The following is a 27744-nucleotide window of genomic DNA, read 5'->3' on the forward strand; positions in this document are numbered from 1 at the left end:
GCAGTAATTGAGAACTAATAGCCTGTTTATTCATTTGTATGCCTCTGTGCCCTTGAGTTTTAGCCAGTTCCTGTGCCCTTTAGCCCCATTTCTCAAGTGTCTCAGAACAATAGGACAAAGTTCTCCAGTGAAGTTCTAGCTACTGAGTTGTCCAAGTGACACATCTGGATATCTTGAGACTAAAAAATGCAACCCTTGCTTACTGCATAATGAATGAGGCAGCCCCCCACCTTAGCTTATTTGGGAAAAAAGGCTGCAGTGAATTGTCAGTGTGTCTGACAATTGCTCTTGGTTACTCAAGCCTGAGATGCTAGACCCTAAAGTGAGTAAGCGAGCTGAAGCCTGAAAAGCCATTTCTCTGCTCTAAGGCTAGCGTGACTCAGTAATTTCCTAGCCCTCTAGTTGAGAATAGCTTTATCTTGAGCTCCATCTGGTCTCATCTTCACACAAGTCTGTGAGATGTATACAGGGTAATTTGTGTGTTAAAAATGTATTTATTTATAATGTGAGATAGTATGTCACTATACTTGGCATTTTCAAATGTACCATTTATTCCCCCTTTACTAACATATAGCATAAGGCTCCAAAAGGATCATGACTTGCTCAAGGTCATAGGAAGTGGCAGAGTTGGAGCTTGAACCCAACTCCACTGCCTTTTCCACTATATTGTAATAGAAATATTCTCTTCCTATGGATTTAGTCTGCATTCTGCATTCTGAGCACTCATGATCTCATTTAGAGGATCAGTCTCTATACAGGTGAGGCAACTGAATGGCCAAGAAGAGGCTGTTGGTGCCAAGGGGCAATAACATTCCTAAATCCCTGAGCCATAACAGTGGGGCTCAAACAAGACTCACTGGTTGTCCCATGGTGTATGCAGAAGAGAGAAAAAGAGTAAGATAAAACTTCCCAAATGCCAGCACAAACCATCTGGATTCAGGTCTCCAGGAGTGGGGTCTGGCAACGTGTTTAAAAGCAGCCCAAATTGATTGTGACTCAGCCTGATAAACATTTGGAACCTGGAGATAATAATCTCTCTTAGCACATGCCATTTTGTGTATGTGTGTGTAATGAAAGGCTTTTTTCTCTGCTCTGGTGCCAAAGGATAATGGAGCCCAGATAATAGGGCTCAGGATTTAGATCACTTGAAATTTGATTTCTAACACACTTGGTATTAAAGTGCAAAAGCTCTCAGTGCATTTGCTCATAATATCCTGATTAGAAGCTACCATCCTGAGGCAGAGTGTCACAAGAATACTCAAAGTGCAAATTTTCCTGAGGGCATTTGATATTATCCTTAACTGTTTTAGCTTCTAGCTATTATGTTATATACAAATAAGCTATTTATGTACCTGTAAGCCATTTCTTTCCTGAAATAAAAATATAGCAGTACTGAAAAAAGACCTACACTGATATGCTGATTATAGGTACCTAAGTGCCAATTTCAATATTTGAATTCTTGATTATCAGTCTAACTTTTTCCCATCTTTTTGTCCTTAGTATCATCTGGGATTGACAGTGCAGCCTGAACTCTACCTTCTGAACACCGTGGACGCTGACTCACTTGTGTCTAGATGACTGACAGCCTGAGAGACTGTATAAGACCCACTTATAATTTTTTTGTGCCAAGTGTCCTGTTAACATATCTCTGTTAGTTCAGAGGTGAGTTTTGTTCAAATGTTTAGAACAAAAGGCAAAGATTTCCTCATGGGAATTGTGTTAAACACTGCCAGCTCTAAGTGTAGGTCAGAGACCCACCCCACCGCACAACAGTCCTGCAACAGCCAAAGTTAAATGATTAGCTGTGATGGCCACACACCCCATGGGCTTGTGTCAACACTTTGGAATTTTAAAAATATATATGTGTATATGTTTATGTAAACCTGAACATAGCAGTTTGGGCAGAGTTTTAAGGTTATATAAAGTTGATAGATCTTTTGTATTTTTTTAAAAAATATTGTACAGAGAAGTCAGATATTTATTTCGTCTGGATCACAAGTGATGAAGGAAAAGGAGACCTGCTCTTTTTCAGAATGAACTGGTCAAACTGACTTACTTTTAAAGTGATACTTGACTATGGCCAGTTAAATTTCACTTTGGTTTTAAGTGACCAAGCCTTGATAACTACTGTTACTAGCACATCATTTCTAAAGGAAACCTTTCTTCTGTTTGGCAGTTAAATTTAACCCTGGTTGTTGGCGTGCTTTGTGATTGTTGTTTTCTTTGTTGTTGCCTTTCTTGAATTTCTTTCAGAGATATGATGGTACTTAATACCTAGTAGCAAGATCCAGAAATCATGCTTTAACCAATGATCAGTTTTCCGTGCTGCATCGTAACTCAGCCCATTCTAGCATTTAAATCATAGGTATAAAAAGAAGAATTCTAACACTTGACTTTGTGCGTCCCAGCAGAAGATAATGGAAGTATGAGTTTTCTTTCCAATGTTTGTACAGTCCCGCCATGTCTTTTCTTCCCACTTTTCCTATTAACACTGCAAACACCATTTCTAGGTCCAAAATCTATTTCCCGAAATTTCTAATATTGGCTCTCCTAGGGAATGCTAAGCATTTTAAGATATTTATACCAAGTAGTTTGAGATTAGAACTAGACAGGGACTTGAAAAATTAGTTCACATGTCACAGACTGCCTGCCTTCATGTGGACTATAGACTTTTTTGACCCCTCTTTGTAACCAGGATTTTTTTTTTATATAACATTTTTATAATAAATTAATATAAGAAGTTAATATTTAAAACTTGAAAGTTTCTGCATAATTATCTGATCTAAACATCAGAAGACTTTCAACACTGAGCTGACAATTCTTCATGGAAGTACAATTGACTTGAACTGAATGGCCACTTCCCATTTTTAATGGAATATAGTCTGGGGTGTCATCCATGCCTTCTCTCATTTCCTTCCAGCCCAAAGGCATTGAGTTTGCAAACCTGCGACCCTTTGTATGTTTAAGCATCATTTTCCTCTTTCAGCATAAAAATTAACTATCTGACCTCTCTGCCTTATTTTAAAACTTGGTGCCTTTCAGGAAGACACTTTATAAAAAAATCCAGAAATTGCCTATCTTTACTTATAATGATTTGGTCCTCTAAGTGGCAGGGAATTTTCTAAGATGGTACTTTAAAATTGCCTCATTTCTCCTTCGTGGCCCTTGAAACTTCTGATAAGAGCAGCAGGCTTGCAGCCCAGGTTAGAGTCCTTCTCATCTTAAAAATGAAACTGAATTAACATCAGTTATCAGCCTTTACTTGAAAAAGAGACTTATAAAGTGAATTTCAGTGTTTTGGTTTCTTTGTACAGAGACAGCAACTCTAGATGCATCGGTTTGTTGGATTTTCCTCCCTTCCTGGGCAATTTCGTTTCTTAGTAGTTTCATTACCAGAGGTTGTTTGGGGGAAAGAAAGACAAAAAAAAATCCTGTTTTGGAACTCATAAAAAAGATACGGTGGTTGGTTAAAGTTAAGAATATTTAATCATTCTCTAATTTGTGATTTAAAGATCTGGATTTGTATGTTATGTGCTTATATAGATTTTAATATATTCAATATTAAGATTAACCTAGATGTATTTACTCACTCAGTTCATGGGGTTTAACACTATGGAGTCAGTTTGTAAAAGGATGCTCTGACAGCGTATACCCAGAGTGTCAGAAAAACACAATTAAATAATTGTTACTGAGCAGGTACTACTATAGAACTGTGTATTGGCCTAATATAAAAGGTAGTCAGAGCATATCCAGGTACATGAAGTGGTTTAATTAGTTAATGAGGAATCAGAGGTTATGGTAGCCAATGAAAATGGCTGTCTCAGTTTTAAACATTTTGATAGTAAGCCCCCAAACCTTTGCCTCAGAAGTATTGTGCAAATTCAGGGACTGTGTATCATCTATTTATAAGGTCTTCCTGCAATGACCTTCCCTCTTTACCCAAGCTAATGTGGATAAATGGGCATCCTGCATGCTTAACTTTTCTCTATGTAGGATTTTACATTTTAATTTAAACATAATTTGTGAGTTCTCATGCATAACTACTTCCAATAAATATTTTACATTGCTTTTCTCAAGCAATAAATGTATTACTTTAGTTCTTTCAGAGTAACAATACAAAATTCTAAAACTCTGTTCTGTTTTGTGAGAAAAGTCTGTTTCTGATTAAACACTTCAGTTGATGTGTTTTTAATGCTGAGTATATATTGAGAGAGTGGGATCCTTCTGGTAGCCTGAATAGAAACATCTTTTCATTGTGTAATCAACAAGGATGGCATCTCTATGCTCGCTGTCCTCAGTTTTCCTGACTTTCACGGAACATATTAGAGCCAGCTGCTAGGATATTTACTCTAGTGGAATAAGGTGGTTGGATTCTTTTCCTTGCCAACTTTCTGAAGAGGAGTGTTGACTGAAATATGTGTACTTGTTGGTGGCACTAGAAGGGCCTCATGATAGGTACAAATGGCAACTTTTAAAATAATTACCCTGTGCCTGTAGAGAAAAGTGTATATAATACCCAGAACAGTGGGCTAATGTCTAGAATGTGGATGTTTTCAGATATTCCTACATCTTTCTCTTCCCCAAATACTAGACTTCACCTTCCTGTCAGAGTATCCCTCTGCTACAGGAAACATCAGGGAAGAGTAAATCAGCACCACAGACCATCTGATAGTGTGTTTTTCATTTTAGTTCAGTAAATATATATATATATATACACACACACACACACACACATACACACATATATATATGAATACATAGTAAATATGTATGTTTATATATATACATATATGTATATGTGTATATATATGTTTGTTTGTTTATGTATGTATGTATGTATGTATGTATGTATGTATGTATGTATGTATATGAATACACACATTTTTTGGTTTTCTTTCCCAGGCCTGGGGTCTTAGAAAGTAAATCTGAGTCATAACAGTTCTGACTTCCACAAAATCTAGTTAAGTTTTTTGAAACCCTAGGGCAATTACAGAGGAGTTTACACAGGCGAATTTAGCATTCAATGTTTTGTTTCTTGTTGTTTTCTACAGTGTTATACCAGATTAGCGGTAGCATATCTGGACTAAATCCTTTCACCCCCACAATATTGCCATCTGGAGGAAAAGGGATTTTTTAACAACTTACCTTTGTGCCCCTAGAAATGCTTTCAAGAAGTATAAAAATGAATACATAGATATTTAAATGTTACACATTTATGTTTGTGGTAAAATAGTCAAGTTTCTGTATAAGAGTGCAGCACACAGTGGTGAACCAAAATTAAGTAATAACACGACCATTCTCCTCTGATACAATTGTTGCCCATTCTAAAATCAAGTCTATGAAAGCCTTAATTACCTAGTCCTATTTGGGAAGAATTAAGCAATGAATTTAGTTTAATATGGATATAGAAAATTTAATAAACATTTCATATGGAAATAAATGTCTTCTGTAGCCACTATATAACTCCAATTTTCAGATTGATTTGGCATAATATAGATTATTTTCTACCACTAACTAGAAAATAAACATTTTATTTTATTTTATTTTATTGAAGTACAGTCAGTTACAATGTGTCAATTTCTGGTGTACAGCACAGAAAATAAACATTTTAAAAGTCAGAAAATCATGTCCTAGGTTCTGAAAGACATCAATAAGGATATTTTTTGAGTTGATAATTTATGATTGTTGATTTGGAAATCAGTTTTTTAAACAATTGATACTCTACAAGGCTATGAGAATTCTGTCTGAAACGTCTGCAGTATAATTTGCTATGTATTGAAAATTCATTCTTCATAATAGTTTTTAGAAGGCTTCTTGTCTTTCTATTTATAGGTAGTTTCATTTTTTGGACACATTGAAGAATCGAGGTCTGATGTAATCCTTATACATAGAATAGAGAACACCTAGAAGCAAAAAGATGTGTATCAATAGAGTACCCATGGGAAACAAACACTAAATTTCTTCACTTGCATTTTTCTGAAACTAACCCACAATTTAAAAACAGACAACAAACACCTTCCATCTTATTAATTTTTGGCTTGAATCACAGAAGTGACTCCAGGGGGAAAAAAAATCTAAGGGCCCTTTAAGATCAGTATAAATCTGAATATATGATGTTACTATGCCAAGCTAAAGTTTGAATTTTAAAATATTGTTGAAAAAAGAAAGTGGGAAGATTTGGGTAGATGTTGAGATTAAAAACCAATAGGCATCTCAACATAGCAAACATCTATTCAGTGTCTACTTGTGCTCAGTATCCTGAAGAAAACAAAGGTGATGGATCCCACCCCTGCTTCTAGGGATTTGCGGTCCAGTGGGTAAATTAGCTATGAGTTTAGGCAGATGAGACAGATGTATGTCTTCCCCAAGGATGAGTTCCTAGGGTTATGCAGAAAGGGGGAAGTGGCCAAGGAAAACAGCCTGCGGAACAGAGGAGCTGCTTCAGTGAACTCCAGGATGTCAGCAAACATTCACACCCAAAGCAAGTTAAGGAGTCACCGATTTAAACTACAACTCATCCCACTCCTCATTCTTATCAATTACTAAGGCATCAGAAATCTAGTAGATTGTCTATACTAAACCTGTACTTCATTTTCCTTCTGCTTTCTTTCAGACACTGCTTATTAATACCTACAGCATAAAGGGTCAGTAAGGTTGTTGTTTTCATCTCAGTTTGATGGCAAAATGAGGCAGTGTCTGCATAATTTGCTAATGAAATAGTACTGTAACAAAGATAGATAAAATTCAAGCCCTCCAAAATTGAAACTTGAATCGTTGGCGGTATCTACTGAAATAACATTCTCAGATTCAGAGAGAATTACGGGACCCATTTCCCTGTGCTTACGAAGCACAGATCATTATGACCTCTGGCCTGCCTCTTAAATGTGGGTGTTCCTTGGAGTTCTGATCTCAACTCTTTTCTCACCTCATTCATACCTGTTGCTTCACTGGTAAGCAAATGAGATCTCTTTTCTGAGTGTGAGAACCACATATATTATATGTGACATTTCCACATCCCATAGGTAGGTGGTCTCCAAACTTTTAAATTGTGTTTAAGTAAATATGTTGAGCATGACCCCAACATGTGCATTTATTTTTAAACCATATAAATGTACTATGGTCAGTCTATGTATTAGTAAAGCTTTTTTGTTTTTAATATAAAAATATTTTCTTCCCACATCCCCATGGGTCTCCTTATACATCTCTTGGGTATGAGTACTCTAATTGGGAGACATTTAGCATAAGCACCTTAGTCAGTATAATATAAAATTAAGAGTTTAGGCTCTGGAGTAGATTGCCCACGTGACTGTGAACAGGTGACTTTTCCTCTCTAAGCCTTGGTTTCCTCATCTGTAGAATGGGGTAATAACAATACCTATGTCACAGAGTATTGTTTAATAAAGACTCTGTCTGATCATGAAGGCTTTGGATCATACCTGAATTCATGCTAATGAGGTGACTCACGGTGGGCTCCTAGATAGCTTCAGGATGTGGCTAGTCATCCCAGAAGACCAACCATGTGGTCAGAGGGTTCTTAGACCTCCAGGGAGGGGAGCAGGACTGGAGATTGAGTTCAGTCATTTGGCCAATGAACAGTCAGTCATGTTGTTATGTATAATGAAGCCCCAGTAAACCTTGAAGCTCAGTGGAGCTTATGGTTGGTAAACACATGGATGTGCTGGGATGGTGACATGCCCTGAATGCACAGGGAGAAGCTTTTGAGTTTGGGACCCTCTCAGACCTTACCCTATATGTCTCGTTATTTGGCTGATTTGTATATTTTACAATGAAGCTATAATTGTGAGTATAGTGCTTTCCTGAGTTCCGTAAGTTCTGCTAGTGAAATATCAAACCTGAGGGAGTCTTGGGAAACCCTAAATTTGCAGCCAGTTGGTCAGAAGTGCAGGTGGCCTGGGGACCTCCAACAGCTGGTGTCTGAAAAAAGGGAAGTCCTTTTGGGAACCATATCCTGAAACCTGGGGCATCTGATGTGAGCTCCCTGTGGTTAACATCAGTATGCAGTTGTCCCGCAGCATACCAGGTGGTGTCAAAATAGGTATTTAATAAGATTAAATGAGATGATGATGTATAAAGCAGTCAGTGACTTGCACATTGTAAGCACTCATTAAGTGTTAGCTATTTTTGTTTTGTGCAATATGCACTCTTCCTCTCATCAAACCTTTTCTGTCTTCTTCATTTGTTATATTAGTGAAAGGCAAACCTTTTGTCTGGTTGCCCAAACCAGAAACCTAGGAATCACCCTTGATTCTTCCTTCCTTCCTTTTCCCATTCCCTTAGTTGCTGAGTCCTTAATATTTCTAGAATCTGTCTCTTCCCCTCTGTTGCCATTGCCACTGCCTTAAGTCAGATCCAATTCATCATCTAACTACCTTCTGCCTTTTTTTCTCCCCTCCTTTGCAAATCATCTCTAATCATTTTCTTTTTTCTCTTAACACTTTTCATGGTGATATATATATGCAAATAGTAATGGTATGTACAATAGGAAATAGTATACACAAATAGGAAAATAGTACATAAAACTTAAATGATCACATTAACAGACAGTTGTAGAGTGAACACCTGTAATTATGAGTCAAGATACAGAATATTACAGGCATCCTAGAAGCCTCCCAGGTTTTACTTTCTATCCATATCCCCTTCTCTTTTTCACAGGTAACCACTGTTCTGAATTTTATGGTAATGGTTTTCCTCGCCGTTATAGTGTGATTGTTTAGTATCCCGAAACAGTTTCATATTGCCTGTTTCTGATCTTTCTGAAAATCAGGCATCTCTCTAAATTGCCATTCTGCCTTCATTACTCCCCTGTTTAAACCCTTCACTGGCTCACTTCATTTTGTTACTCCTCAGGACATAATCATATAAACCCATTGGGGATTTATTTTATATCAGTTTAGCTAAGCTGTAACTATGTTTTCCAGAATTCCCTTCCCTACATAGTTCTGGGTTAGCTTGGCCACGAGGGACATTTTGCTTGAGATCTGAAGGGGAACGTTGAAGGAGCAGCTGCCATTTTTTTTTGCGCTTGGAAGGCTTGGTCCAGGGCGCCAGGTGCTGTTACAGCTTGTGCATGTTGTTGATCTGCTGGCTCACCTTGCTGTTGTTGGCAGCAGTCAGGCCCACAGATCCTTCAGCTCCTTCTGGAGCTCCTCCATTAGCTTCTCTGGCTGCTAGGCCAGGTGTGGAGTAGCTCCGTGATGGACGGTGCCAGCTTTTCCTAGAGGTCATGCCATGATCAAGGTTGGAGTCAGCCAGCCTCTGACTCAAGTTTCCATCTGTCTTTGTGGGTTCCAGCTCATCCCTGTGGATACCAGTTAATTTGTTCGTCCCAACGGCTGCCTTGTTAACTTCAGGTGCCAGGATAAGAAACATAACCAATAGTCTAACACCGACTGTTTAACCAGCTCTCAAAATTGCTTGTCATATCTCTATAATAAATTCCTTTTCATATGTCACTACTAGTAGTTTTGTGTCTCTAATTAAATCCTGACTGATCCAGAATTTGCTATAAGAAGCTTCCAGAGGAACATAACCATGAGGATAGGTTCTCTGAATTGGTTCCAGGTTATCTGGAATTGGTTCTCTAATCTGACTAGATTTAAAGATATTAATGGCCTTTTTTTTCCCTAGTGACAAAGCATATGCTAGCAGTCCATGGCATGCAGTAGCAAAACATTTACAAATTACCACCTCTTAGATACCCTTAATCAGGTGCCTATAGAAAGCAAAGCTTTGGGTGGGCAAGTATTTACTGCTGTAGAATATTTAGTGGAAATAAGGACTATAAGGTTGGTTACTTCCAAGCGTGCTGGAGAACCTGGGAAAACAGTAAGAGGGGCCCATGGCTTTTAATTCCCAGCTCAAGGGCTTGTGAGGGACCTGAAAGCTTTATGGCTCTCCAAAAAGAAACTCTTATCTCCTGTAGCCATGAGACTGATATTTTTGAAAAATATACACAGGGACTAATCCTGTGAATGACTAATCACAGCACAAATTCCCAGCCTCACAACACCTCTTATGTTAACGTTAAGGCATTGCTTTGGAAGGAGTGGGACTCTGAAAATTGGGATGGGGACATATGGGCAGATTTCAGTAAAACTAGGTCCTTGAGCCCCTATATTTCATTGGGACTCCTTTGCCAGTAGAAACAGTCCTTCTATCCCTGTCCGAGAATGACTGAAACTTGGACCAAAGGTCATCTCCACTAAATGCAGTTGAACTACTAGGACCTCTTGGTGTAATTCCACATAGAGCAGTGATTCTTCTTTACTGATGCAGTTTTGTTCTCAAAGGAAGTCTTGCAATGTCTGGGGACATTTTTGGTTGTCACAGTGGGGGTGACTGGGTACTGTTGGCATCTAGTGAGTTGAGGCCAGGGATGCTGTTAAGCATCCTATAATGCATAGGACAGTCCTCCACAGCAAAGAATAATCCAGTCCGAAGTGTCAATAGTGCTGAGATTGAGAAACTTTGCCATCAAGGAAGGTAGCCAAAGGCTTAGGGAGACTAGAATGTTAGAGTGGATTTATCCTGCTTGCTCACCCCCTAAATATATCTACTTTCTTCTGCAATGCTGTGAGAAATACATTTGTGAAGGGAGCCCTGGCATCCTTGCAGAGTTCTCTGGTGACCATTTTCTAAGCCAGAAATGACAGAAGGAACTTCTGGGCTCCCTGAATTCAGTGAGGCCGATGAGATTGTGCGATGGCAGGGATCAAGCAGAAGCATTTAGTTGGCAAGAGATGGAAAGCATGGGCAGCAAAGCCTAAGCAGCAATCAGAATAATCTAAGCCACAGAGATCTTTGGCATTGGCTAGTTGATTATGGTGTACCTAGAGTTGAAAGTGGTGGGCAGTGTATAAGCAGAAAAAGTCTAGGTTTGGCAAACAGAAGTTTGACTTGAATCATCATAATAGACAGCCATAGCCCCTCAACCAATTCCCAAATTTGAGTCAATTCACAGACCCAAAGTCCCTAGAATAAACGAGAGGGCAGATCTCCTTAAGGGAAGACCCTGTTACACAGCCCAAAATGCAAGTACTATAAATCTTCCTTGTAACCTTCCCCAAAGGGACTTCTGACTATTTATCACAGTGCCTGTGTAAGAGGAAGGGGAAATAATCACATTTGTGGGACACTGTTAAATATTGGTTCTGAAATGATACTAATGTTTTGGAGAATGTGTGTTCTACCAGTCAAAGTAGGAGTTAATGGAGGCCAGGTGGTCAGTGGAGTTTTGCTGTGGGTCTGTTTAGCAGTTGGCTGGTAGGTCCCAGAACCCACCCTATGTTATTTCCCCAGTTTTGGAATGGACATGCTTAGCAACTGTCAGAATTCTCTCACATTGGTTCCCTGAGCTGTGGAGTAAAGGCTTTTCTTGTAGGGAAAGCCAAACGTAAACTATTCTAAATGCTTCTATCTACCAAAGCAATACTGCATTCCCAGAGGGATTGTCAAGATTAGGGCCACTATCAAGGACTTTAAAGGTGCCAGGGTGCTGATTCCTATCACATCTTCATTCAGTTTGCCTCTCTGGCCAAAGGACAGATGGATCTTGGAGAATGATAATGGATTTCTATTAATGTCATCAGGTGCTCGGTCTAATTGCAGTAGCTGTACAATTGTGATTTCATTGCTACAGCAAATCAATATAATTTTTGCTATTTGGTTTGCAGCTGTTAATCTTGTTGATTGATTTTTTCTGTATAGTTTTTAGTAAAGACCATCAGAAACAATTTGCTTTCATCTGGCAGGGCCAGCAGTATACATTCAGTGTCCAGTCTCAGCACTGTGGAAACGCTCTAGCCTTATGCCATGATCTAGTCTGCAGGGACCTTGATCATCTCTCCATTCCACAGGACATCACATTAGTCCACTACAGTGATCTGATCTGACTATCAAGGGGAAATTGAGTTGCTACTAATGGTAGGGTAAGGAGGAGTGTGTCTGGAGTGCATACCTTCTGGAGCATTTCTTAGTACTTTTATGTCCTGTGATAAAAGAAGGTGAAAAATTATACCCAATTCAGGCAGGATGGTTAATGACCCAGATCATTTAAGAATGAAGGTTTGGGTCAACACACCAGTCAAATAAGCATGAATAGCCAAGGAGTTTGCCTGAAGGCAAGGGAAGGATGAAATGGCCAGTGGAAAAACAGTTCTAATGCCAGCCAGCCATGACCACCTGACCAGCTGCAGAAACAAAGACTGTGACAGTTATGCATATTTCTTCCTTATTTTGATATGAACACACTTGTGTACACATCCACCCATTTGTTTCCTACTTGCAACTTCCATTTACCTACCAAGTATTAATAGTAGTTAAATTTATATCTCAGGATTTAAGTTACAGGATATCAAAGGGAAATGCGACTCAGCTCAAAGACGAATCAATGTTACCCAAAGATGGACAAAGGGATTTTGTATCCTCTTTTGGGAGAGAATTAACATGTTTTTGGTTATACGAAGGATGGTTGATTTTGCCATTTGAAGGTAAGTATATCGAAAGAGGTATATATGGATGCCAGGTTGACAAGGGATGGACAGTGATGGATTGATACTGTGTCAGCTTAGCTAAACTGTAACTAGGTTTTCCAGAATTCTTTTCCTCTTATTCCTTGAGCAGTTGCACAAGAGACATTTTGCATGAGAGTTAGAAGGCAGAAGTGAAGGAGCAGCCAAATTCTTTTTACTCATGGAAGGCTCTGTTGCAGCATATTTTTGCTTATCTGCTGGCCCGTATTGTTGGCATGGGGCAGCAATCAGGAGTGCAGCTACTGTGGCTCCTGCTGAATTTCCTCTTTCAGCTTCTCTGACTCCTTGGCCAGGTCCATGTTTAGCTCCAGGATGAAGGGCATCAGCTTTTTCTGTGTCACTCCCGTTATCAAGTTTGGAGGTTCTAGACCATCCTGTGTGTTCCAGCTCATCCTTGCGGGTTCTAGAGTTTTCTTGCTTCTCTCACTTTGCATGTATTTTTTTTCTAATGGCTTGCCCTGCCCACTTCCGGTCCCAGATCCTGGTACATAAGCAAAAGCCTCACAATTACATAAGCCCAAATACCTATAATAAGTCTCATATATAATTGCTGCTAGTTCTGCAGACTCATCAAACACTGATTGATTCACGTACTCTACCAAGCTATGCAGAGTTCCACTAACATGCCATGCATCTATGCCTTTGTTTTTCCCTCTGACTTCCTCCTCTGCTTAGTTAATTCCTTCACATTCTTGGCTCATCATATGGTTTGCATCCTTAGAGAAGCTTCCCCTGGACTCTCAGCCCTGGTTAAATGCCCCTCGTTTCTACTTGTGCTTCCAAGCTTGTGCTTGTGTTGTCTCTGTTGTAGTACCTATGACTTTACATTGTCTTCCTCTGCCCTTGGTCTCTCTCTCTAAGGAGACTAAACTATTTGAGTGGAGGGACTGAGCCTTACTTTTATATCTCTGGGCCATGACAGTGCCTCACACATAGCATGTGCTCAACAAATGTTTGCTGAATGACGGAAATGAGGGCTGTTGGTTCATAGTAAAATTTCTTCTTGTCTTTTGTTCAAGACTCGTATATCACAGCTCATAGTAATAAGATAATTACCATAAAACTCACCATCTGCAAGCCCCACACCCATCATCCCATAATCCTAGACCTACTCTTAGGCTGATTCTACTCACACAACGTGCCGGGGAGCTGAGAACATTGTGACTTGCTCTCATTTTAGCTGTTGATATAATCTGAATTAACCAGATAATTTTATACCAGTTCTTTGGATTTGACTATGTAAGTATTGCTTAATGTATAGACTAATAAAAAAATGCCTATTGCTCAAATTTGGAATAAAAGAAGAACAAGGATATTGAGATTGGTGGGCTCTAAGAATGTTTTCTTCCCAGTTAAACTATTTTAATAATTATATTTGCTGTTCAGATAGGCTGGGAACTATACTACTGCTCTTAGCTGAGCAGCAAAGGCTAGCTTCTATAACCACTGCTTTTAGCTGAGGTATAGAGGGTACAAACTATCACTGCTCCTTTTACTATAGGGGATAACAGAATCTATAACTTAGTTCCCTACTGGGTTTTTCTTTTTTTTTTTAATTGAAGTGTAATTGACATACAGCATTATTGTGTACTCCAGAATGATTCTATATTTGTATGTATTGTGAAAGGATCACCATAAGTCTAGTTAACATACATTACCATACAAAGTTACAGAATATATTTTTCTTGTGATGAGAACTTTTAAGATCTACCCTCCTAGCAACTTTAAAATATGCAGTGCAGCATTATTAACTATAGTCATCATGCTGTACATTACATCCCCATAACTTGTTTTGTAACTGGAAGTTTGTACCTTTAGTCTACTGGGTTTTTTTTTTCAGTGCTTAAAACACCAAGAAATTAAGCCTATAACTGGGCAGCAACCTCAACCAAGTGAAGATCACTGTCTTTCTTACCATTCCTCCTCCATTATATCATCTTGACCCAATACTCATCTTCTACTATGAATGAATGAATGAATAAAAATACTTTCAAAGACAGCTGAACACAAGATACAAATTAGGTAGGTTACCTAGAGTCACAGCTCCTACAACAAATCCTTGGGCAGCAACTCTCATGTGAATAAGATGAATGGACATTTTCTGATCTCTTCTGTATTTTAACTTGTAAAGACCATAGGACACCACAGTCATAAAGCCAGCTATCCCTGTGAATTAAAAAAGTAGGGATTATATAAATTGCAGGCTAAAATTCCCAAGAGTAGAGAGTTGAATAAAAGACTGTCCAAAGGATCAGTGCCTGGAAGATAAGCAGGCAAGACACCAAAGAATACTTCACTCGTGGATTCAATACTTGCGGTTTTGACACTTCCCAGAAAAACCTGAATCATATAGTGTAGTAACTTGTCTAGTAATTTCTAACCTTCCTGAGGCATGACTTCAAATTTATAGGCTGCAAGGCTTTAATCTGAGGCAAGTCACTTACGTAGTGAGTGAACCAACCAAAATCACAGCATCGATAGCTCTTGGGTGTTTGGCTTTACTCCTTCCTCTCTACTTGTTTTCCAATAAGGAGTAAATCTAGTAAAGTGTGAAAAAAAAACCAACTTTAATCTTCTGTGAAAAATGGGAGATGTTAAATTTTAATGAGAGGTGAAAAGGTATGAATATTTGCACAAGAAGTACTTGTGACCCTGGGAAGAACTGTGATTCTAGAAAACTCCAGAAGCCCATACAAATACTTCTGCATTCCCTACAAATGTCAATGGGTGAATAGTCTGCTGTGACAACCCAGGTCCTGTGTAAATGGCTCTAAAACAGAAACTGATCAACTGAATAGAAGGGATTCTAGAAAGCAATTTGAAACCCTGTGAGAACTTCATCCATGCCAAATCAAAATAACCAAACAACAGATAAGAGAATAATTATTTAATAAATACTGTTAGTACAACTTAATGGTAGAGAGAACTAACTTGGATTTGTATCTCACACCAGACCTTACATAAAAATTCTGGATGAGTTAGAATTCAATGTAAAAACAAAACAAAAATGTCAATAACAAAATCTAGAAGAAAACAGGACAGCATATTTCTAACATCTAAAAGGGGGTAAGGCAGACTTAAAAGAAAATGACAAGGACAAAAATGCTATATTTTGACATAAGAATAAAGAAAATGTTTGCATAATAAAAGTATGGGTCTGTGTTTTGGGTCTCTCTTCTGCTCTGTTGATTTATGCGCGTATCCCTTCATCACTACCACACGGTCTTGATTACTGTGTCTATATAATGAGCCTTAATATCAGGTAGGGTGATTCCTCCCACTTAATACTTTTTCTTTCAGAAAAAGATTTTTTTTAGCCATTTAAGGACTTTTGCCTTTCCATGTAAATTTTAGAATAAGGTTGTCTATGTCTACAAAAAACCTTGCTGGGATTTTTGATAAGAATTACACCAAACGTATAGATGAGTTTGGAGGAGACTTGACATCTTTACCACACAGTCTTCCAATCCATGAACACAACAACCTCTACAGTTATTTAGGTCTTCTTTGATTTCTTTTACTAGCATTTTGTACTTTTCAGCACATGGATTCTGTGTATGTTTTGTTAAACTTATACCTAGGCATTTCATTTTCTTTTGACTGATTGTAAATGGTCTTATGTCTTTAATTTTGGTTTTCATACGTTAGTGTATAGAAATGCAATTGATGCTTATGGAGGATAGCAGGTGTTGATGAACTACGTTGGCACATCTATGTCTCTGTGGTGAGTGAGATATACTTATTCCCTCAGAATCCATTTAATAAGTGGGAATAAGAATCAGAGTAAATAATCACATTTGTATATGTATTCTGTAGGCTGATTAACAATAAATGAAACTGAAATAAAAATGACAAATGTTAAAACAGCAAAAAACAAGTAACAGTAAAACAATGACGCTAGGTACATTGAGAAACAGTTTCAATGCTAAAAGCTCTATAAGTTTAGTCAAATTTTCCTAGAAAGGATGCTGGAAATATGTAATAAATGATATTAAACTGAACATGCTTCCTGCCCTGGAAATTCTACTTTGGAGAATATACTCCAAGGAAATAAGCAAAAGAAAATTCAAGAAGTTGACACAAAGATGTTTACGGCTAACCTATGCATGAGGAAAAACTAAACCCAAATGGACCAAACAGAGGAAAAACTACCATAGCTATTAAAAAATTTTAAGTATAGGAACTACTACTATACAGAAATGTACGTATGAAAGGTTAAGTGAAAGAAGCAAAAACAAAAAATCTATCGACACAGAGTTTAAATACATATAATGTACGCACTGATCTTAACAGTGATCATTAAGAGTTCAAGCAATATAAATAAATTCTAATAACAGGAGCTGTTTAAGATAACAAATGAAAATGTTTTGTAAATTATCTGCACAGGACACTCCATCCTGCAGCAGAAAGTACATAGTATTGTTAAAATAACAATAGCTAAACAAACTGTTCAATAATATATATAAATTTTATTATCATTTATTTTTCTAGCAAAACCTTGGCTCTCTTCCCTTATCAAATCAAGGCTCTGTTCTTACTGAAATTTGTTTTGTTTCTTTTAGAGATTAAAGTCAGAACCTTTACTGTTTTCCAAAGTACAGTGTCTCTGTACTTTGTATGTAATTGAATTTAGCTGGAAACACTTTTATCTTTCAACTTTAATCACCCTAAATGTCTCTGGAAAAACAATTTCATTTACAACAGGCACAGTGATTAATCTCTGTTCATTATAATGATCTGTTCAAGTGGCACTGAGTTCTTGAATTGTTTTTCTAGTTAAAAATGCTAAAGATGAATATATCACTATAAAATTATTTGCTTCCATTTCTTGTGCTATTACAAGCTTTAATCAAATTAAGTGAAACTTATAAACACATATTACTATAAAGTAAAATTTTTATTCTTTTTGATATGTGAATAATGACACTTATGAAGTTGCTAGATTTGCAGTGACAATGGAAATATGACTTACCCCTATTTAGAAGGTTTTATGGAGTTTATCACAAACTTGTGTTAAGTTCGATTTAAATAAATTATTTTAATAGTTTCCAGACAAAATAACACAAGGAAAAAGGCATGGCTGAAGTATACAATAACAATGCTTAGAGCAGCTTAAGCATCCAAAAGAGAAGGAAGAGAAAGCTTAGATCTTAAAACACAATACTGGTGCTTAGATTTTTTTTTTTTTAATGTCCACATACGTACAGTATTTGTTGAAAATATAAACATACTAAATACATGTTGGGAAAGGATAAAGAGGCTAAGACTCCAGATCTAATTATAATGCCACTTCTTCATCTGGAGTTTACTTAACCATCAACCTTAGCATCTGGAATATATTAGGAAGCCAGTAAAAATCCACTGAGCACGAACACCACAAAGTTCATGCTCTCAAGTGTACAGGTAGGCCCAGGCTTTTGCTAAGAGCTTCTTTATTCTGAATTAACTCATAATTCTTTTAATCTTGGATATCTAGCTTCTGGTGTCACAGCACATTAGAAACAAGTTTTTGATGGTATTCAACACTAATGGAAGAAACAGAAAAGTCTATAAACATCGGAAACAAGAACTTAAAGGTTGGAGTTGCTTAGAAGACAGAGAGACATATAAGGCTTCCTCAACTCCAGATGGAATTACATCCCAATAAGCCCACTGTAAATTGAAAATATTCTAAGTCAGAAATTCATTTAATACATCGAAACTACTGGATATTACAGCGTAGCCTAGCCTATTTAAATGTGCTCAGAATACCTTCATTAGCCTGTAGTTGGGCAAGATCACCCAACACAAAGCCTATTCTATAACACAGTGTTGAATATCTCATGCAATTTATTGAATTTTGTACTGAAAATGAAAAACAGAATGGTTGTCTGGGTACAGAGTAATTGTAAGTGCATTGATTATTTACCTTTGTGATGGTGAGGCTGACTGGGAGCTGCGGCTGCCCAGCATCAAAAGAGAGTACCATGCCACATATCACCAGTCCAGGAAGAGATCAAAATTCAAAGTGCAGTTTCCACTGAGTGTGTATCGCTTTCTCATCATTGTAAAGTCAAAGTCATAAACTGAGGAATAGTCCCTAGTAGACTCAGTATAATAAACTGCTGCTGTTGCTGCTGCTGATCCTGTCATCACAGAAAAGTTACCATCCATTCAATCAATCCCATTTAGATTGGCTGGGAATTAGTAATTTTAGATAGACCTCTAATGAAAATGGATTAAATAAAGTAAAATTTGATGCTTCATAATAATAATAGCTTGCATTTATTGGGGATTTGCCATACACTAGAAACTGTTGAAAGTTTGACTCATACTCATGCATAAAAGGGATTAGCTTCAATTATCTGAAAATACTGTTATATGAAATAATTTCAATACTCAGATACTGGGTAGGGCATTATTGTGTTATTACAAACAGCTTTCCAGTATCCAGTCAAGGCTTGTACTTACCTACAGGGACAAAGGGGGAGTCTCTGGATTTCCTGATCAGTCGAGATAACTGGCCTTCGTCCTCATCTGCTGACCACTGGTTATCTGAAGACATTTTTCCTCTCTGGTAACAGCAGGGGATAAATGTGGTTGATGTGATTAATTTGAAAGAATCTGCATCCCTCTCCCAATAAGCTCTTGATTATGTGTTCTTTTGTCTTCATTTGCCTGACATTCCTGCCTGCTCAATTGAAATAAACAGCCATCTTTTCTTCACCCTTTGCAGTGTGGAATCCTTTCATTTGTTTAGAGGTGAAAGAAAACTTTATAAAAAGAGGTAATGATAACCAGATTCCATAAATACAGAATAAAACCACAGATCATAGTTGTGTTACTAAGTCCCCTTTCACTGCTCAGCATTTGAAATCACTGGGTACCTCAGATCTTCCACAAGCAGAACACAGCTTCTTTTACAAAGTATCATTTTAAAAGAACGATGGCAGTGCCAACATAGGCAAAAATACATCCAGATTTACAGGTGACGGGAGAATGATCACTCCAGTTCTGTAGAATATGTAGGGCATTATACGGTCATTGAGATGTTTACCAAACACCTACCGTGTACCAGGTGCTATGCTAGATGATGGAAATAATCCTTGTCTACACAGGTTGAATGAGGAAACTAGCAGGAGCAACTAGAATCACAATCGACGTGCTCTGGCAACACCTGAGTCTGTTATCTGTGTATCCCAGTATTTTCAACCCTCAAAATCCAAATATGATGGCTTCATTCTATCAGTCAGCTCTTATCAGAAAATGTAACCTGGTAAGTGACAGAAGCACAATACCTTTGGCTTACCCCACCACCTGCTGTCTGTCTCCTGGTGTTCCTTGAGCAGGTAGCTGTAGATCAGAACAGGCTTTGGAAGGCCGGGACATACTCACTTGCAACTTCCAATTAACTGATAATAGGAAAGCCCAGAACCCTTCCCTCAAGGGGGAGTGGCCGGCCGGGATTGGCCCCTGCTGGAAATTCACTAGTAGCAGCACAGGGACCACAAACGCTAGGCTTTCAAAAATAACATTCAAGAAAACATTAGGCTTTTAAAGAAGGTGCATTTCCCTCTGCTTTCACAGGGGCGCTTCTAACTCCCCTCTGTGGCTTTGAGTCCGGCTACCTGACTCTGGGGCCTGATATTAAAGAGAAAGTGGGCGCAGCGTTACAACACTGAGTTTTGTGGGTGAGAGTGGGGGAGGGGGATAGCCTTCTGAGGGCCAGAGCCTCGTTGTTTTTTAGGCTATGCGCTTGCGCAAAGGGCACTACCGTGGCCGGGATCCCGGGCTCAGGCGCCACGAGCCTGCCTCGAGTCACCTGACCGTGAGGCCCTTGCACCTGCGCCGCTGTGGAGCCTCGAGCTGCACGTGCGCCCCACGGGGAAGGATGTGACGTCACCGGCCCCGTGGCCAATCCGAGGGCAGGGTGGGCTGGTGCGGGAAGGAGCCTGAGCGTGGTGCTGCCCTGCGCCTGCGCGGGGAGCCTGCGGGTAATCTGGGTTTCTGGGCGGCTGCCGCGTGGATGGTCCCTTCGCTGCTCTTGGGGACAGCGCAGCTCTGGGCCCTTGAGGCCTCAGAGAAGTTCGGACTCGCCGCCTCCTTCTGACTGCGCCACAGCGACCTCAGGATGAGGACAAAGCACCAGGTAGCGTTTGCGCTTTTTCCTTATACCTTTTAATTTATAAATAATTTTAGATTTACAGAAGTTACCAGAATAGTACAAAGAATTTTATATCCGACACTCAGATAACCCTTTGCTAATATTTAGCGACATTTGCTTTATCGTTTTTCTCTAGATATGATTTCTTCCTTCCCATGAGCCACCTGAGAGAAATTGAGTACTAATGTGCCTATACCACTATATACTTTGTATGCATTTGGGGTGTTTTCTTAACGTAACCATGGTACAGTGAGCAAAATCAGGAAACTGACATTGCCGTAATACTGTAAAGATGTTATTCGTACTTCACCAGTTGTTCCAATAATCCTTAATAGCAAAAAAAAATTTTCTTTTTCTCGTCTAGGATCCAATCAAGATTACGTATTGCGTTTGGTTGTCAGGTCTGTTTGGTCTCCTTTAATCTGGAACATTTCCTTAGTCGTTGTGTTACTTACGGTTCTCCAGAGTAACAGAACTGATAGGAGATAAGTATATATATATATATATATATATATATATATATATATATATATATATATATATATATAAGGAGATTTATTATAGGAATTGGCTCATGTGATTATGGGGACTGAGAAATCCCAGGATCGGCCATCTGCAAGCTGGCAATGTTGTAAGTCCCTGTCCAAGTCCAAACGCGGGAGAAACAGGAGTGCTGGATGTCTGAGGGCTGGAAAAAATGGATGTCCCAGCAGATCAGGCAGAGAGCAAATTCACCCTTCCTCTGCCTTTTTGTTCTATTCAGCCCTCAGTGGATGGGATGGTGCCCACCTGCGTCGATGAGGGTGATCTTTATTCAGTCTACCAATTGAAATTCTGATCTCTTTCAGAAACACCCTCACAGACCCATTCAGAAATGTTTTACCAGCTATCTAGGCATTCCTTAGCTCAGCTAAATTGACACATAACTTTAAGCATCACCGCTGTCTTTTGTCTTTCATGACCCTAATATTTTGCCAATGCAGGGCAGTTATTTTGTAGGATGTGTCTCAATTTAGTTTTTTTTTGTGATGCTTTCTCGTCATTAGATTAAGGCTATGCATTTTTGGTAGAATACCACAAAAGTGATGTTGCGTCGTTCTCAGTGTGTAATATCAGGAGGCTCATAAAGTCAGCTTGTCTGCTGGTAGTAACTTTGATCCAGTATTCTGTTATAGATTGCGAAAAACTGCATCTCCATGGGAAAAAAAGCCTGGATTTGTAACATTTTCTGATTTCCATAGTGTAAATATTCCTACTGTGGCCAATTTCAAGCTATTGTCATGTCTTCACTGAACACAAAACGTCTTCTGAGCTGGTGTGAAGCTAGCTTAGCACACCACTGCTTTGATCGCTTGAATTAAGGTGGTGCTGCCAGTTTCTCCACTCTAAAGTTGCTATTTTTCCCCTTTATAATTAATAAGTGTTTTGTGAGGAAATACTTTAATATTATACAAATATCCTGTTATTTATCAAACTTTCACCCATTAATTTCAGCATACAGTGATGATCCTTGACTGGGTCAATTAATGTTATGTTTGCCAAATGGTAATTTTCCAGATTCATCATTCCTTTTATATTTTTCAGTTGGCATTCTACTGTAAGGAATCGCTTTCCCTTCTTCTCTATGTAATTATTCACTTGTTTATATCAGTTTAGCCTCATGAATTTCCATTTTATTTGGTAGCTTATAATCCATATTTATTTATTTTGATGATCAGATTGTCCCAGATTTGGCTTAGTGGGAACCCCTTCAGGTCGACTCCTATGTCCTGTTGAGACAACCCTATCACTGTTTAAACACTTCTTTAAATCCTGGCATAACAAGTTGTTCCAGGGTGTACTTTTTCTCCCCTAGCCCTGAAATTAGCCATTTCTTCAAGGAGTCCTGATTCATTTTAGAGGAGAGTAGTATTTAGAAACCAACTTCTGGGACTAGAGTTGTACATTGTTATTGGAGTGTCATTACTTCCAGGCCCTCTCAGCAGAGTTAGGATTTATATTTTCAACTATTTCTATTCCTTTATTATCTTTATTAAAGATATATCTTTATTAAAACCATGAATTCACAGTAATATTTACAGTTTCAATCTAATTCCTCAGGGTTCATTCCAGTCTTCACCTTTTCACAAAAGACCACATGTTATGTGATTCTGTTTATGAGAAATGTCCACAATAGGCAAATCTTTAGAACCACAGGAGTGGTTGCTTAGGGCTGCGAGATAATGGAGAGGGGGAGATAGGGAGTGACTATTAATGGGTACAGAGTCTTTTTAGGGGGTGATGAAAAATGTCTTTAAAATAGATTGTGATGATGGTTGCACAACTTTGAATATACTAAAAACCATTGATTTGTATACTCTAGGTAAATTTTATGATATGTGAATTATATCTCAAAGCTGTTGTTTAAAAAAAAATCACTTAGGAAAAAAGCTACTTGGGTTAATTTTTACCTGCCACATCAGTGTGGTTAGCATTCATTTGAAATACATTTAGGTCATTTGAAATAATGATTAGGTATTTTTAATATTAAAATAATATTTAGGTGTATTTAATTTTTCCATTTTAGATTCTCCCCCATTTTCACTCTGTGTAAGGCATTCTTTTACAAATTTCTTGTAAACCAAACATGATTCCAAAAAATCAAAACTATACAAAGCGTATATTAAAAACCTTGTCACTTCTCTCTTTCCTTTATTTATATTCTCTTCCCACCCACCCACTATTGACAACCAATCTCACTGGTTTCTAGCTTGTTCTTTTTAAGTGTCTTTTTGCAAAAATAACAGATACACATGTCTTTTCTTATTTACTCTTCTTTTTTACAGAGAAGGTACAACACTATAGGTAGTTTTACCTATATATAACTTCTGTTTGTTTAGTAATATATCCCTGAAAACATCCTTATATCCTTATGATATATCCTTATCACTTCATACCACCTCCTCATTCTGCTTTACAGCTGGGTAGGCTCCACTGTGCAGAAGCACCAGAATACTTACTTGTGCACTCGTAAGTGGGAGCATCTGGCTTAGAAACATTACAGACAATGCTGCAGTTAATAACCTTGTGCACCTGTATTTTCATATTGTTGGAAGTGTATCTCCAAGGTAAATTCCTAAAAGTACGGTTGCTGGGTCAAAATGTAAGTACAGGTGTAGTTTTGTTAGCTATTGCCAAATTCCATAAGAGCTGCACGAGTTTGCATTCCTGCCAGCAATAGACGGAAGTGTTTGTTTATCCGCAGCCTGCCCAGCAGAATGTGTTGTCAGGCTTTTGAAATCTTTGCCAATCTGAAATGTGAGAAATGGTATCTCACCATAGTTTTAAATAGCATTTCTTGTATTGTGAGTGAAATAGAACATATTTTTCATATGTTGAGGGCCATTTTTGCATATTTAAAAGTTATTTGTTAGGTTTCATAATTTTAAAGTTGTGAAGAGTTTGAGGGAGGTTGGGAGATATCCTCAGACTCATCAAAGGATTCTGGGTCCAGGGATCATATGGGAAGGCTCCAGAAATAAAAATTCTACTTTTAGCATGAGGAGATTTGTCAGGGACAAATGTGAACTGTGGTATACAACGCGGCCTAAATTTCTTTTTGAAACCCAGAATGTACAGACAGCCTTTTGTCCCTTTGTATCTCTCATTCCGTTCTTCCCACAACTATTCTGCCATTCCACACTGTTCTTGTCTGGGCTCTGTTAGACCAGTTTGGTACGTCACTGAAGTTCCTGTTACCATTACATGTTTGCCTTTTCTTTCTTTTCCAGTCAACTGATGTGGTAGGCAGAATAATGCCTCCTCTCCCATGGGTGGACTGGGAGTGTATTGTGCAAGGTGAGACAAGTCAGACAGAGAAAGACAAATACTCTATGATACCACTTATATGTATAATCTAAAAAAACAAAACAAATGAACAAACAGAGCAGGAACAGACTCATAAATGTAGAGAACAAACAGGTGGTTGCCAGAGGGGAGAGGGGAAAGGTGATGAATGAAATAGGCAAGTGAAGTTAAGAGGTACAGACTTCTAGTTAGAAAATAAATGTGTCACAGGGATGAGATGGATAGTGTGGGAAATATAGTCAATAATAATATAGTATCTTTGGTGACAGATGGTAACTAGACTTGCCGTGATGGTCGTTTTATAATCTACAGTAATACCAAATCACTGTGTTGCACACTGGGATCTAACAGAGTGTTGTAGATCAATTATACTTCAAAAGCAAACAAACACATTTATAGAAAAAGATCAGATTTGTGGTTACCAGAGGCAGGTGGAGGGAGGGGGAATTGGATGAAGGTGGTCAAAAGGTACAAAATTTCAATTGCGAGATAAATAAGTACCAGGGATGTAAGGTACAGCATGATAAATATAATTAACATTGCTGTATGTTATATATGAAAGTTGTTAAGAGAGTAAATCCCAAGAATTCTCATCACAGAAAAGTATTTTTTTCTATTTCTTTAATTTTGTATCTATATGAGATGTTGAATGATCACTAAACTTATTGTGATAATCATTTCATGATATATGTAAGTCAAATCATTAAGCTGTATACACCTTAAACTTATACAGTGATGTAAGTCAGTTATATCTACATAAAACTGGAAGGGAAAAAAAAGAGCACAGGATGTGCCTTGGAGAGCCTAAGAGGAGACGTCATCCTCAGGTCAGAAGAGGGAATCTGTGAGGTTCTTAAATTTCTAGTCCCACTCAATGGCTCTTTTTTTTTTTCCTTCTATGAAATGAATAGTGACGTTGACTTCACCCACTGAGAGGAGTAGCGTGGAAATGAGTGTGGTAAAGGTTTGGGCTCTGTGGCAGCTGAGGGTAAATTACAAGATTTCTGAGCAGCATTGAAAGTCTAACTCGGGTTTTGTCCTTTCTCCTGAGAGCAGCAACAGAGGAAGCAAAGGGCTGGGGTCATTTGTTCATTTAATAGAGTTTAATTGAGTGCTGCAGGTAGAAAGATGAGTTAAGACAAGTGCCCTGTCCTCAAGAAGCTTGGAGTCGAGTTGGGGAGACACATGAGTAGAGCAGCAGTGAGAGCACGGTGGGATGGTGGGAGGAAGAGGCGTGGACCAATGGGAGCATAGATAAAGGATCTGAAAATCAAACTGGAGGAACAAGAAGGTGCTTTTTGGAGAAAGTGGCTTATGGAATGTTTTAGAGAACTGGTAAATTTTAGATGAAGAGAGAGTAGGGGTAGTCCAGGCAGAGGGCATAGCTTGTCGAAAGGCACAGAGGCAAACAGCCCAAACGGCTCAATGTGTCAACCCAGACTGTGGGAGTGGCTTGTAGAGGATGGAGCTACGTGGCCGGTGGGGCCAGATCATGAGAACTTCGCATTTTAAGCTAAGGATTTTGATCTTCAACCTGAAAGCCTCGAGAAACCATCAAAAGATTTCAGGCAGGAAGCGATTTTTTAATTTAGGTTCTGGAAGCAGCAGAAAAGACAGATTGGAGAGGGTGAGGCTGAGATCACTTAATCCAAGTAAGGACTGATGTGTGCAGAAGTGATGGGGGAAGAGAGGAAAGGTCGGTGTCTGACCGGTGTGGGAGGTGAGAGAAAGAGAGGAAGCTAGGATGATGTCTTGGTTCCCAGCTTGAGTGACAGTGACAGGAATTGGTTTTGCCATTTGCTAAAGTTAAAAAATACAGGATAAGAAGCAGATTAGGAGTAAAGGAGACCCATGGTCAGATATTGGCAGATTTTTATGGCAGTAGAAAGAGGAGGCATGAATGGGAGAGTAGTGATGAATTGATTTACACTGCAGTCCAGGCTGGTTAGAGAAGGGAGTCAAGGTTAATTGATAGTCTGAGACAGACCAAGACAGGTTAGACGCACTCAGGATCTCTAAACTGAAGAACAAGTGTGGTGGGAGAGGTGGGAGGCTAGGAGGCTGGGTTTCAAGAATGAGACTTCAGAGTCTAAAGATTTCATATGTAGCACTTTGGAGGTGATGACAGTATGCTTAGACAGGTGTGTGGCATGTCTGTGTTCCTGTAGAAATGGTATGTTTATTGGTAGGAGCATTTTTTCCAAGGAAAGAATCTGTATCTTTCATCAGACTCTTAAGGAATCTCTTAGGACCCCATAAAAATTAAGAACTGATTTTAGGTAGCACCATTTTAACCTAATCTCACATTTTCAGACATACCTGTCATTCAGGTGCTGTATGAGCAGAAGGCAAATGTTTCTTTATAAAACTTTACTCACAAGGGCCCTCCCCAGAGTAGGAAGGGAAGAAAATAAAAGCACACTAGCAGAAATGTAGGTTGACAGGTTAACAATTTGTTAATAGTGGCCACTTTCTCCAGTGTTTCCTCCCACTTTTTTTTAAACTTTTTTTTATTGAGTTATAGTCAGTTTACAATGTTGTGTCAATTTCCTGTGTAGAGCACAATTTTTCAGTTATACATGAACATACATATATTCATTGTGGCATTCTTTTTCAATGTGAGCTACCACAAGAACTTATATATATTTCCCTGGGCTATACAGTATAATCTTGTTTGTCTATTCTACATATGCCTATCAGTATCTATAAATTTTGAACTCCCGGTCTGTCCCTTCCCACCTCCCTCCCCACTTCCTCCCACTTTTAATATTTGGGCAAGTGGGGTATATGGCATCATTTATAGTTATAAATAAATGTGTATTTATTTTACTATTTCAGCCTTTGCTTTTTGAAAAAGACAGTTTTTAGATTTCTTTGCTTCTAAGCTTCGGTGGACAATGAAATTGAAAAAAAAGCTCTTCCTCTGGGATCAAAGTTAATAACCTGTTTCCATAACCTGAGAGGTAAGATAGAATTTGAACGGAGTGCTGCTGCTTTTACAGTCTTCATACTACACGCTTAGCTTGATGGGTAAGATGGGAGCCAAGATGAGAGGGACTTAGAAAATCATGTCTGTATCCATAGCACTCCATGTGGATGTTATTTGCAGCAGCTGAAGCAAGTGCATCTCGTGTAGGTGCCAATTTTTTATTGTCACATACAAAAATGAGAGCTTTGCTGAGTTATTTTTTATGGAAGATTTCT

The 27744-nt window shown here is 38.5% G+C and overlaps 2 protein-coding genes across 14 annotated transcripts in view; one reads left to right on the forward strand and one right to left on the reverse strand.

Annotated features, from left to right (window-relative positions):
• SLC11A2 (solute carrier family 11 member 2) overlaps window positions 1-9473 on the forward strand; it is a 49582-nt gene extending 40109 nt beyond the window's left edge. For all 13 annotated transcript variants that reach the window (XM_045523490.2, XM_045523491.2, XM_045523496.2 and 10 more), the window contains one exon: window positions 1501-9473. In XM_045523490.2, coding sequence (XP_045379446.1) covers window positions 1501-1578 — 78 coding nt within the window. In that variant the 3' untranslated portion in view covers window positions 1579-9473. The remainder of the gene's footprint in view (window positions 1-1500) is intronic.
• Window positions 5839-19248, reverse strand: HIGD1C (HIG1 hypoxia inducible domain family member 1C). The gene is made up of 3 exons (XM_010964285.3): window positions 19002-19248; window positions 14583-14717; window positions 5839-5903 (listed from the first exon to the last, which is right to left on the reverse strand). The coding sequence occupies exons 1-3, from the start codon at window positions 19093-19095 to the stop codon at window positions 5839-5841; spliced, it is 294 nt and encodes a 97-aa protein (XP_010962587.1). The 5' UTR covers window positions 19096-19248.
• Between the last annotated feature and the right edge of the window lie 8496 nt (window positions 19249-27744).

Source organism: Camelus bactrianus, chromosome 12 (assembly GCF_048773025.1).
Source record: "Camelus bactrianus isolate YW-2024 breed Bactrian camel chromosome 12, ASM4877302v1, whole genome shotgun sequence".
Taxonomy (NCBI): Eukaryota; Metazoa; Chordata; class Mammalia; order Artiodactyla; family Camelidae; genus Camelus; species Camelus bactrianus.